The sequence below is a fragment of the Chiloscyllium plagiosum genome, chromosome 9, assembly GCF_004010195.1.
Source record: "Chiloscyllium plagiosum isolate BGI_BamShark_2017 chromosome 9, ASM401019v2, whole genome shotgun sequence".
NCBI lineage: Eukaryota > Metazoa > Chordata > Chondrichthyes > Orectolobiformes > Hemiscylliidae > Chiloscyllium > Chiloscyllium plagiosum.
The window spans coordinates 105,656,011-105,669,620 of record NC_057718.1 but is presented as its reverse complement, the minus strand read 5'-3'; the positions used below and the strand labels follow the sequence as shown (position 1 = coordinate 105,669,620).

General features: G+C 40.0%; 1 protein-coding gene across 4 annotated transcripts in view; it reads left to right on the top strand.

Moving 5' to 3' along the window:
• Positions 1 to 13,610, top strand: part of ehbp1 (EH domain binding protein 1) — a 386,143-nt gene that overhangs the window by 210,546 nt on the left and 161,987 nt on the right. For all 4 annotated transcript variants that reach the window (XM_043696731.1, XM_043696730.1, XM_043696729.1 and 1 more), the window contains 2 exons: positions 8,890 to 9,798; positions 9,922 to 9,963. In XM_043696731.1, coding sequence (XP_043552666.1) covers positions 8,890 to 9,798; positions 9,922 to 9,963 — 951 coding nt within the window. The remainder of the gene's footprint in view (positions 1 to 8,889; positions 9,799 to 9,921; positions 9,964 to 13,610) is intronic.

Below are 13,610 nucleotides of genomic sequence, written 5' to 3'. Positions count from 1 at the left end.
GTTGTGCTACTGAGACTTGATAAAGCTTTTGGAGTACTGTGTCCAGTTTTGGTCCCCACACCTCAGGAAGGACATACTGGCACTGGAGCGTGTCCAGCGGAGATTCACACGGATGATCCCTGGAATGGTAGGTCTAACATATGAGGAACGGCTGAGAATCCTGGGATTGTATTCATTGGAGTTTAGAAGATTAAGGGGAGATCTAATAGAAACTTACAAGATAATACATGGCTTGGAGAGGGTGGATGCTAGGAAATTGTTTTCGTTAGGTGAGGAGACTAGAACCCGTGGACACAGCCTTAGAATTAGAGGGAGTAAATTCAGAACAGAAATGCGGAGACATTTCTTCAGCCAGAGAGTAGTGGGCCTGTGGAATTCATTGCCATGGAGCGCAGTGGAGGCCGTGATGCTAAATGTCTTCAAGGCAGAAATTGATAAATTCTTGATGTCACAAGGAATTAAGGGCTACAGGGAGAATGCGGGTAAGTGGAGTTAAAATGCCCTTCAGCCATGATTGAATGGCGGCGTGGACTCGATGGGCCGAATGGCCTTACTTCCACTCCTATGTCTTATGGTCTTAAAATCTTGCTGTGACTCCCACAAACTTAGAATTCCCACAGTTCACTCTCTCCCCTAATTTGATGTCATCAGACTTATACGTTTCTAAAACCAGGTTAAACCGGAATGTTTGTGTATTATTTTAGTCTTATAATTGAATAATGATCTATCTTGGCTTCTAGTGTGTGAACACCTGAATTTTGTAATTCTGATCCTCTTGTTCAGATCACTATACCCTTTTTCTGTAACATCCTACAGCTCAGTGCAGACCTTTTGAGCCAGTAGGCTTTTCCTTCATTTTCTCATTAGCAGCTGAGTCTTTAGTCATCTCGGCTCTTAGCCCTGAAAGTTCTTCTCTGAATGTCTTCACTTAGAATTCCCTAATCTGGTTCCCTGTCAATGTTTGCCTGAATACACTTCAGTGAATGGGCTATTTTATCAAGCTAAAAGCATTATATACTTTAAAGTAGTTTGTGAAACATTATCTCCAAAATCCATAAACAAATTTAATAACTGTACCAAGGAGTTGGGCAGTAGGGGACCAGGTTGTGGTGTGTGTACTTTTCTTTACATAAGAGCAAAATACTGCTGATGCTGGAAATCTGAAAGAGAGAAAAAACATACTGCAAGTACTCAGCAGGTTAGGCAACATAAGTGAATGAAATTTCAATTGTCTCTTTCACCTTGTTTGTTTTCCACTTCCCTTCTCATGTTTGATTTACCTACTATACATTTGCCATGCATCACCACCCATTTTGTCATTGGCGCACTCCTGCCTTCCACCCCAATTTCTCTTTGTCTTTCCTTCCCTCCCAGATCCCTGCCTCTTGTACTTGCTCAATAGTTATTGTATTTTCCACTTGTGCTGACAGGTCGCTGATCTGACCCCTGCCTTTATTCCTGTGAAGGGCTTTTGCCCAAAACGTCGATTTCGAAGCTCCTTGGATGCTGCCTGAACTGCTGTGCTCTTTCAGCACCACTAATCCTGAAACATTAACTGTTTCAGTCTTCACAAATGCTACATGACCTGTTGAGCCTTTTCAGCATTTTATGTTTGTTTGTTTCACGTTTTTTCCCCACATCTATCCATACATTTCAAATATATGCACCCATCCAAAACTGCTTTTATTTGCAAGTAGTTAAAATCTGTGTAAAAGGTTGCAGAGATAATTTAATGCATTTTGCATTCCTGACATAGAGCTTCACCTTTTGGGAATTTATATAATTCAGTCCAAGATTTTCTGTATTATTGGAAGAAAAATTAAAGCTGAAGAGGAGTGAATCCAAATTCCCAGTATTCTTTCCCAGTAAGTAGAGTTTAACCCTGGTAGCAGAAATCTGTAATGGATCTCCTTGATATGTTTTGTCATTGAGATTTTTGGATCCTTCCCAAGAATCAACATAATTATCATGGGTTCTGAAGAAAAATCATATTTGACTTAAAACATTAATTGTGTTTCTCATTTCACAGATACTGCCAGACTTGCTGAGTGTAACCAACACTTTTTCAATTTTTATTTTGTATTTCCAGTATCTGCAGTATTTTGCTTTTATATAAATTATCATTAATAGATTTGCTCTGTATTTGTGTGGAATTTGATCAAGATATCAAATCTTTTGAGGGCTACTCAGCTATTTCTTTCACCACAAAATAGATGATGATATTTAATTATTGTAAATTTCATTTTAATTGTCTTATTTTTCATAGCACTCACTTCTTCAAAAGCTATCTTAAACACAAAGTAAGAACATAAATATTCTTTGATTTTGGCTGATTATAAGTAGAACATATGCTTCTTTTCAAACCCCTAACTGACTGACCTGATGTGCTAAACTCTTCTAGCTGAAATGAAAATGATATGAGCTATCATGTCAAACTGATGCAAGTGTCTTGGTATTCAGTATCTAATAGTCATGTTGCACCTTTCCAATATTTCTGATAGTTTTAAAGTAAGTCTGATTTCGATGTATTTTCAAGAATGTATCAGTTAATCTGGGTATGCTTCGTTTTCATTATCTTGCCGAATTTTCCATCAGCACAAATCACTGCAATTACATGCACAGTCTGAGAGAGATGGTTGATCAGCTGTGATAAGGCTCCGCGTGGATTAGTACTGTACAGTGGTTCTGTATATCCCATTTCTTATCACAAAACACATCCTTGACATTCTCTTATCAACTCTAACATGTCCACTTGTCATTTCATATTGTCTTATTCTTTAAATGCTGATAAACAATCTTAATGTAGATTGCATGAGGGTGTTGTTATTATAAACATGTCTACTGTTTTCATATCCTGTTATGTTTTTGCTTGTAACTGAAATTATTACCATTATTGTTGCTCAACAGTAGGTATTTTACAAAATATATTGCTCAGTTTCACACACTTCCCTTCTAATATTAAGCAAAATAGTGAATCAGAATTTGCACTTGAAAATTTGTATAGCAATTGTACAGATTTCACAAGTATACTTTTTCTCTTGTATGCAATGATCATGTTGAAGATAACTAAATTATGTGGTTTTCAATTAGCTTCCTTTATTTCAATGAAAACCTGTTGCAGAGAGACATTCAGCTACAACCACCAATGAAATCTGAAAATGTTTGTGCTGTTTTCTAACCAGCTTTACAGCTTGACTGTACAGCATTATCATACTTGTATCCTCTTGACCTCCCTGAATTCTTTGATATGGTTCCATGACACCCCAACTACCTTCAAAATCATCCTGTTTTCCAGCTAAACAGGAGTTTCTTCATGTGCTAAAAGTCCTCATCCTCCAATCACAGAACACCTTCCACAATGGCTACTGCTTTTGTACCATCTCTATTACTGTGATGGCCCCCCCACATGTCAGCCTGCGGGCCCCTCTGCATTCTGCAACATCATCATTTTAATTTCAGACAGCATCAAAATCCTCATCTGCCTGTTATGCTGATGACACGATGTCCAACTTTCAATCATCAATCTGCATTTTTAGTGAAACTTTAGGGGAAGATCCAACTCCATTTCGAATTCCAAAACCTTCTCACTGATTCCGTGCTGTTCCTTAGTTATTGTCTCAGATTGAACAAGATCACTTATACATTTTGCGTCTTATTCAGTCACGAGGCAACCTTCTGAACCCATGAGGTCTCCATCACAAAGTTCACATTTGTTAAGCCATTTGTCTCAACTGTTATCTCAGGTCAGTTTCTGAACACTTAGTCGGGTCTTTGCCATTTTCAATCTTGACTATTCCAATAGACATTTGACCGTGCTACTGCTCCACCCATTATAAAATTCATTCAAAATTCTGCCTTATTCAATGGCTCATCAAGTCCCGTTGTCTTATCATCGCTGTCCATACTGAATCATACATGCTCCTGGTCCCTTGTCCGAAGTGAAAAGTTTTCATCCTAATCATTTTTCATGGCCTCAACTTCACTATGTTTGTAACTGTATCTCACCAAAATTTTCATATTTTTATCTTGGGCCTTGATAAACCATGACTCTTGTCTCCAATTGCTTAACCATTGCTAGTCAAGCCTTCAGCTATCAAGGAGCCACCTTCTGGGATTTCACCCCTAGAGGCTTTGCCTCTCCACATTTACACCTGTCCTTAAATTCTTCTCCAATCAGTCTTTTGAAGATTCTTTCTCCACTAATTATTTACTTTTTAAAATAAATGAAGTATACATTATTCAATGTTAATAGATGCTACATAAATGCAAGTTAGTTTTCCATATCTACCAGTCTCTCTCAATATCCATTTGCAGTCTTTCTAATCAATGTTGCTTTCCCCATTTTGAACAGTTTTTTATTATTACCCACACATTTATGCGTGAACATCATTGTAGTTCAAACTATTTAACTGGGAAGGGTGTGCCAATAATCAAGCTCTACTTTCACAAGCTGTTACAAATGTGTAAATAACTAATTTAAATCACCATGATGATCAATTTGCCTGCTGTTCAGCACAAAAACAATTCAAGTCAGATTTCATCATTAACATGAAAAAACACTGTTCATTGAAAACATCCTTATTCTTTAGAAATCCTTTTTTTCTCTACTATTTGTTAATGTACGATTTGCGATTTAATCTTAACCACAAACACGTACTCATTTACAAATAGGAGAGGCAGAAGCCAGACAGTTTGATACAGATATTATCAGTTGAAAAACATAGACAGAGAACAAAATGCTGAAGATCAAAACAATGGAGATCACATCAGCAAGTTGTTTATTTTTCACTATTCTTTTGAGTTTAGCAATGATGTCAACTTGTTGTCTGTGGTGTGATGATCATTATTCAGTTGATTGCTGATCACGTAGACCATACCTTTTCTTCTATTGGAATTCTTTCTTTTAAGTTTCTTGGTTTTTCGGTCTTTCATACATGTGGAGAGAAGGGATAGGGGTGTTTTATGTTTGCTGTCTCTGCATTGTTCTGGCTGCACAGCTCCCATCATTCTGGAATAAATTTTAGCTTGACCAATCTGAAGGCGATCACCAGGCGGTTCTTCCTTATCTCAGAATTGCTGGTGGTGCTCTAACTCAGTTATGTAACAATCTCACTGCTCCAACAGTGACATCATCTTGTTTAGCGAAAACTTTTCACCATTTAATTTTCAACATTACAAAATCCTCCTAATATTTTAGCTAGAAAGCTGTGTCAAACTTCCATTTATGTTTGTATCCACAAAAGAAAAATATGTGGTCCCTTACACTATAAACTGAATCAAAATGGTCGTAAAATGATCGCATTGTGTTATCGTTAAGTTGTGTTCATGGCTATACGGTAATGTAATCTAATAGTATGCAAACCCTAATATTTTAATTCTTCCTGAGAAACTTGGACAGAGGAGAATATTCTTCGAAATAGAAGGAATTATGCTGTTGTAAGTCAGGTGTAATTTTCTCAAAAGTGATATATTTAGCCTTGCAAGTAACATTTCCTTCTTAATACCTACTTTGTAATTCTAGAAAATTAGAATTTATGTTATCACTTTTTTTTTTATACAGTATATGTCTGGGTGTACCTGATTGTGGAGTTTATTGTGGCTCGCCTAATCCAGAGGGGTTCCAGTATCCAGATGGGGTGGGTGGGGGGGGAGGTGGTGTTTAGGGGGAGGATTTGCTAAAGCTCTTAGGGGACAGGGGGTTTAAACGAATGCAACAGGGGGATGGGAACCTGAATTGTAGTTCCAGCATACTGGAGGTTGAGGGTAGTGAGGTCAGGGATAGCTTTACAAGGACTCAAGAGGGCACCGGCAATCAAGATGTTGGTTTGAATGTGTGCACTTCAATGCCAGAGCATCCGGAATAAGGTGGGTGAACTTGCAGCATGGGTTGGTACCTGGGACTTCGATGTTGTGGCTATTTCAAAGACATGGCTAGAGGAGGGACAGGAATGGTTGTTGCAGATTCCAGGATTTAGATGTTTCAGCAAAAACAGATGATGACAAAAGAGGGGGATCGTGGCATTGTTAATCAAGGGTAGTATTACAGCAGCTGAGAGAATGTTTGAGGACTCATCCACTGAGAGAGTTTGGGGTGAGGTTAGAAATAGAAAAGGGGAGGTCACCCTATTGGGAGTTTGTTCCAGGGATGTAGAGGAAAGGATAGCAAAGATGATTCTCAATAGGAGCGAGAGTAACAGGGTAGTTGTTATATCGGACTTTAATATCCCCAATATTGACTGGGAATACCATAGTTCAAGTAGTTTAGATGGGTGCGGGAGGGTTTTCTGATACAGGATGTAGACAGACCAACAAGGGGTGATGCTATATTGGATTTGGTACTGGGGAATGAACTTGGCCAGGTATTAGATTTGGAGGTGGGTGAGCACTTTGGCAATAGTGATCATAATTTGATTATGGGCAGGGAAAGAGGTATAACTGGGGGAAAGCAATTATGATGCGATTAGGCAAGATTTAGGATGCATTGGATGGGGAAGAAATGTGGAGCTCTTTCAAGGAACAGATACTGCAGGTCCTTGATAAGTATATACCTATCAGGCAGGGAGGTAGTTGTTGAGAGAAGAACCCATGGTTTACTAAAGAAGTTGGAGCTCTTGTCAAGGGGAAGAAGAAGGATGAGGCGTGAAGGCTCAGATAGGGGACTTGAGTGTTGTAAGTTAGCCAGAAAAGATCTAAAGAGGGGGCTAAGAAGATCCAGGAGGGGACATGAGAAGTTGTTGGTGGATAGGATCAAGGAAAGCCCTAAGGCCTTCTGTAGGTTTATCAGGAATAAAAGAATGACTAGAGTAAGATTAGGTCCAATCAAAGATAACAGTGGAAAGTTGTGTGTGGAATCTAAGGACATAGTGGTAATGCTTAGTGAATACTTTTCATCAGTATTCACATTGGAAAAAGGCAATGTTAGTGAGAATACAGAGATACAGTCTACAAGATTAGATGGGATTGAGGTTGACAAAGAGGAGGTTTTAGCAGTTTTGGAAGATCTGAAAATAGATAAGACCCTGGGCCAGATGGGATTTATCCTCGGATTCTCTGGGAAGCCAGGGAAGAGATTGCAGAGCCTTTGGCTTTGATCTTTATGTCATCATTGTCGACAGGAGTATGCCAGAAGACTGGAGGATAGCAAATGTTCTTCCCTTGTTTAAGAAGGGGAGTCGGGACACTCCTGGTAATTATAGGCCAGTGGGCCTTACTTTGGTTGTGGATAAGGCATTGGACAATGTTATAAGAGATAGGATTTATAATCATCTGGAAAGGAATAATTTGATTAGGGATAGTCAACACGGTTTTGTGAAGGGTAGGTGGCGCCTCACTAACCCTAGTGAATTCTTCAAAAAGGTGACAAAACAGGTGGATGAAAGTAAGGTGGTTGATGTGGTGTACACGGACTTCAGTAAAGCATTTGATAAGATTCCACACGGTAGGCTAATGCACAAAATCAGGAGTTTCGGGATGGAGGGTGATTTAATGGTTTGGATCAGAAATTGGCTAGCTGAAAGAAGACAGAGGGTGGTGGTTGATGGGAAATGTTCATCCTGGAGCTCAGTTACCAGTGGTGTGCCACAAGGATCTGTTTTGGGACCACAGCTGTTTGTCGTTTTTGTAAATGATCAAGATATGGGTGTAGAAGGATGGGTTAGTAAATTTGCAAATGACGCTAAGGTAGGCAGAGTTGTGGACAGTGCCGAAGGATGTTGTGGGTTAGAGGGACGTAGATAAGATGCAGAGCTGGGCTGAGAAGTGGCAAATGGAGTTTAATGCGGAAAAGTGTGAGGTAGTTCACTTTGTAAGAAATAACAGGAATGCAGAGTACTGGGCTAATGGTAAATTTCTTGGTAGTGTAGATGAACGGAGAGATCTCGGTGTCCAGGTGCATAAATCCCTGAAAGTTGCCACCCAGATTAATAGGAAGGCTTATGGTGTGTTGGCATTTATTGGTAAGGGGATTTCGGAGCCACGAGGTCATGCTTCAGCTGTACAAGACACTGGTAAGGCCGCATCTGGAGTTTTGTGTGCAGTTCTGGTCACCACATTATAGGAAGGAAGTGGAAGCTTTGGAAAGGGTGCAGAGGAGATTTACTAGGATGTTGCCTGGTATGGAAGGAAGGTCTTACGAGGAAAGGCTGAGGGAACTGAGGCTGTTTTCGTTGGAGAGGAGAAGGTTGAGAGGTGACTTAATTGATATGTATCAAATAATCAGAGGGTTAGATAGTGTGGACAGTGAGAGCTTTTGCCTTGAATGGTGAAGCTAACACAAGGGGACATAGCTTTAAATTAAGGGGTGATAGATTTAGGACAGGTATTAGGGATAGTTTCTTTACTCAGAGTAGTCGGGGTGTGGAATGTCCTGTCTGCAACAGTAGTAGACTCACTGACGTTAAGTGCATTTAAATGGTCATTGGATATACATATGGATAATAATAGAACGGCGTAGGTTAGAAGGGAATCAGATTATTTTCACAGGTTGGCGCAACATTGAGGGCCGAAGGGCCTGTACTGCACTGTTATGTTCTATGTTCAACTAGATGCAAAGAAATGAGATCTTAAGTTTATAGTTACTCTAATCTAGCTTGTCTCTATGTGCATCTCTTTTAGAATACCTAAGACACTTAATATAAATTCAATGCAAGTTCACAAATGAATCATTTAATTTTAAGTTTCAGAATTCACATTGAAAATTGAATAAGAATCAGTTAAAGAAACTAGAGGCTACAAATACTTAGAGTTTATTTGAAAAAAAACTTTGTCTGTGACAATAACTGTTACGGCTGCATATCTTTCTCCCAAGAACCATATTTATTATAAATGTGTTAACCATCTGAAGTTATTGAGTCTAAATGCTGTAATATTTGTTGTTGTTTTTTGTCATAGGCTTATGATGGCTTTGCAAGCTTGGGAATATCACGATTATTGGAGCCAGCAGATATGGTTTTATTGGCTATTCCAGATAAACTGTCTGTTATGACCTATCTTTATCAGATAAGGGCACATTTCAGTGGTGAAGAATTGAATGTGGTCCAGATCGAAGAAAACAGCAGTAAAAGCAAATATAAAGTTGGTAACTTTGAAACTGACACAAACAGCTCCATTGATCAGGAGCAATTTTATGCAGAGATAAATGATGTTAAACATGAGGCAGCAGCACAACAACCAAGCAGTGGATTATTTGATGCTTCATCTCAGGAAGATTGTACATTCCTCAGTGATGATGTTGGTGAGTCAAAAAGTGAGCAACAGACTCCTGATGACCTTCCGAATATAAGTGCAACAATGCCTTTCTCACAAAGGACTAAAAATGATTCGAACTCTCAAAAGCATTATCCTGTCAAACAGAATACTGCTAAAGGTTCTTTGCTGGAGGATACCAGTGAAAGTGAAAGTACAGAGTCTACACCACTACAAGGACAAATACCACCATTAAACAATAGAAAACTGCTGAAAGTAGACATTTTAGAATTTACTGACTCTTCAGATATTAGTAATAAAAAAGAATGTAAATCACCAACACTTGAGCATGAAGATTATTCAGGGAACACTAGCAGCAGCTCTGGACATGAGATGTTTCAGTATTCAGACTCTGTTGAGAACAGAAGATCAGAGCTGAGTTCTTCTGTTCGAAAAGCCACCCCATCTCCAACCCATAAATTAGGGTTCTCTTATAATCGAGATGCAGATCTGATCAAGAAGAAACATGCAACATTACGCTGCTCTGAAGTGGATTCATCAGAAAGTGTCAGTCCAAGTTCGAACCATTCGGGCCAACAGAGCAAAAGCGTTGAAGTAAGGATCTTATTTACATTGTGCATTTCACAGGAAATAATCAATGCACTCAACATTTGATTCACTAATTAAATTATGAAAATAGTTTATTAATTTACTCCTCTTGTTTTATTTGGGGTTTAGCTTAACTCTTCCCAACAAGAGAGAGAAATCACTGAAGAAAAGGTGAGTGAATAACTATTTATGTCAATACTAATTAGTGGGTTGGCTCAGTATTTGTACTAAACTCCGTTGTGAAACTGAGGCTCATTTTGAATGCTTAAATTTGAAATAGACTCGAGGGCAGCCCTCTGGTCCTCAATGTGGGTATATTCTTTCCGCTTTACAACCTCAGTCAGGTATCTGAAAAATCTCAGTTGTAAAAAATCTGAGCCTGTGCAAAATAAGTAATCTTGAAAGGATCTAATCCTTAAAGCCCCAAATTGAATTATATTTGGTGTGTGGCTGAGGCTTGAGGAGGGAGGGAGAGAATCCTCAGCACATAAAATATCTGCATTCATCTTGAGCCGCATTTACTAATTCTAGTGTGACACAAAAAGCATTCCTTTGGTCCAAAGTTGTAGCTGTTGCTCACCAAAATTATATCCTCTGATGAGGAACTGTCTGATGCAGCTGACGTAAAGGATAGTTGATAGTTTTCCAAAACATACTTCCAGAGGCGGAGTGAGAATGACTTGATATCAAGCCACATTCGACCAAGTGAGGTATCAAGGAGCCCTAGCAAAACTGGAACCAGTGGCTATCAGGGGAAGACTCTCTGCTGGTTGGAGTCAAATCTGGCACATACGAAGATGGTTGTGCTTATTGTAGGTCAGATATCTCAGCTAAGGACAAGGAAAGGATGGTGTGTCTGAGTGAGATGCTCTTCAGAGGGTCACTATTGACTTGAACGGCCGAATGGTCTGCTTCCATACTGTAGGGATTCTATGATTCTATGTTCAGTGGCTCTTAGTTCATCCTGGTTGGACCAGTCAACACTGGATGGCTTTTGGGCCGTTTTTATTAAAATTACTTACCCTGTTATAAAGGTAAAAATCATACAACACTAGGTTATAGTCCAACAGATTTATTTGGAAGCACTAGCTTTCAGAGCACTGCTCCTTCATTAGGGGCTGTCTGCTACCTGATGAAGGAGCAGCGCTCCGAAAGCTAGTGCTTCCAAATAAACCTGTTGGACTATAACCTGGTGTTGTGTGATTTTTGACTTTGTCTATCCCAATCTAACATTGGCACCTCCACATCAAGGCTATTATAAAGGGACAGTGAAATGAGAATTTTAAAAGATATATTCATTCATGGGAATCACTGGCTGAGCCAGCATTTATTACCGTCCCTAAATGCCCTTGAGAAAGTGATGGTGAACTGCTGCAATCCATGTGCTAATAGTAGACCTACAATGCCCTTAGGGAAGGGATGGCAATATATTTTCAAGTTAGAATGGTGAGTGGTTTGGAGAGGAGCTTGAAGTTGATTGTGTTCCCTCGTATCTGCAGTCTATGTCATTAGCTAACTGACCTATAGTTTTCCTACTTTCCGTTTTCTGCCTCTCTCCTTTTCTGAACAGAGGAGCTATATTTCTGCGTTCCAGTCTGATGGAACACTTCCACAAAGTGGTACGAAGGAACTTCGGAAAATTTAACATCAATGCATCTGTTACGTCATTTGCAACCTCTTAAGATTCTAGGAAGAAGACCATCAGGACCTGGGAATTTGTCTGCTGACATTTAAGAGACATTGATCGTTGTCATGAGGTTTAGGCTCACTGTAGTAAAGGACAAGGAACAGTCCAGAGTAAAAAATGTTATAGGAACAGGAAAATGGCATTCAGCCCATCAAGACTTTCCCATTATTCAAACCTCCACAACCTTCTCTGGTAGAGAATTCCAAAATTACGTAATTGTATGAGTGAAAACAATTCTTCTCATCTTAGACTTAAATGGCATCTCCTTTGTTTTTAAATTGTTTACCCTGGTTCTAGACTCTGCATCCAGGGAGAGCAACTTACTTGCATCTACACAATCTCTCTAAGTATTTTTCAAGTTTCAACGACATCTAGAGAATGCAGAGCCACTTTGTCCAATCTGGGAAGGAGCTGGCGAATCTACTTTTTACATCATCATGATGACAAATTCCCCTCTTGGCTGATGCTGTCATTGCATTGATCATCAGCTAGAGTTTCCCCTTGCCATTATTGTTGAAGGATTTCATCTCTGTCTTAAATCAGTGCTTTGAGTGCCTTGATGGTCATTTAGCACAGTTTACTTCTTTCTGTAGCATTTCCTTGGAGATGTGACTACTTTCTTTTCCTGCACAGTGCCCAAGCCAGTGAAACCTTTACATGATTGACGCCAGCATGTTTGGAATATTTGTCCTGGAAGGACTTCTTCATCCATAAACTAGTCTTTCCATCTGATACCAAGTATGCATCACAGACACCAGAGATGAAAGTTATTGGCCTTTTTTCTTGTTTATGAATAAGTTTGCCAGATTTCACTGCTATTGTGATGAGGATACAGGCTGTGCTGATAAGTATCCTTGTTCTAAGGATCACTTTGTCAATTTTCCATGCCCATTGTAGAGTTGTGACTTTTTTTTCAAATGCATTTTGTGAGCTTCTCATGAAGAGACAGATTGTCTGTCCGATTGTCTGAGGTAGAAGAATTAACTGATTGTTTCCAAAGGTAATACGTTGAGTCTGATCACAGGCAAAATAGAACACACTATCCTATAACTACAGTTTTCTTGACTTTTAGCTTGATAGGTTGAGAGGTTTCCTGACTAATTGTATGCAAAGATGCACTCCTTCCGTGATGACGGGGAAACATAGGTCAGTAGGACAGAGGAAAAGGTAGCAAACAGAGTAGGAGCTATAACACCACCTGGTTTCACCTTACTGTTCATCTTCAGAAGTGGAGTCGAAAAGTGTGGTGCTGGAAAAGCACAGCCGATTAGGCAGCATCCGTGGAGCAGGAGTGTCGATGTTTCGGGCATAAACCCTTCAGGAATGTAGAGAGGGGGAATGTGAGATAAATAGGAGGGTGGGGGTGAGGTGGCTGGGAAGGCAATAGGTACAGGGGGGTGGGGGGTGATGGTAATAAATTAGTGGGGAGGTTGGAGCTGATGAGTGGGAAGGAAGATGGACAGGTCAAGAGAGCAGTGCCGAGTTGGAGAGTTGGATCTGGGATGAGGTGGTGGGAGGGGAAATTTGGAAACTGGTGAAGTCAGTGTTGATGCCATGTGGTTGAAGGGTCCTGAGGCGGAAAGTGAGGCGTTCTTCCTCAGGTTCGGTGACTTGAACTTGACAGTGGAGGAGGCCCAGGACTTGCATGTCCTTGGTGAAGTGGGAAGGGCAGGTTGAAATGGTTGGCCACAGGCTGGTGAGGTTGTTTTGTGTGTCCCAGAGATGTTCCCTGAAATGCTCTGTGGGTTTTTCCAGTGCCACACTTTTTGACTCTGACTCTCCAGCATCTGCAGTCCTCTCTTTCTCCCATCTTCAGAAGTGGAACCATTGTCAACAGGGTCCTCCACTTGATACAATCCATCGCCCTCACCCCCCTCTTCCATCCTGCAACAGCGACAAGAGTTCCCCTTGTCCTTACCTACCATCCCACCAGCATCACAATAGACAATATAGACAATAAACAATAGGTGCAGAAGTAGGCCATTCTGCCCTTTGAGCCTGCACCACCATTCAATATGATCATGGCTGATCATCCTTAATCAGTGTCCTGTTCCTGCCTTATCTCCATAACCCTTGATTCCACTATCCTTGAGAGCTCTATCCAACTTTTTCTTAAATGAATCCAGAGACT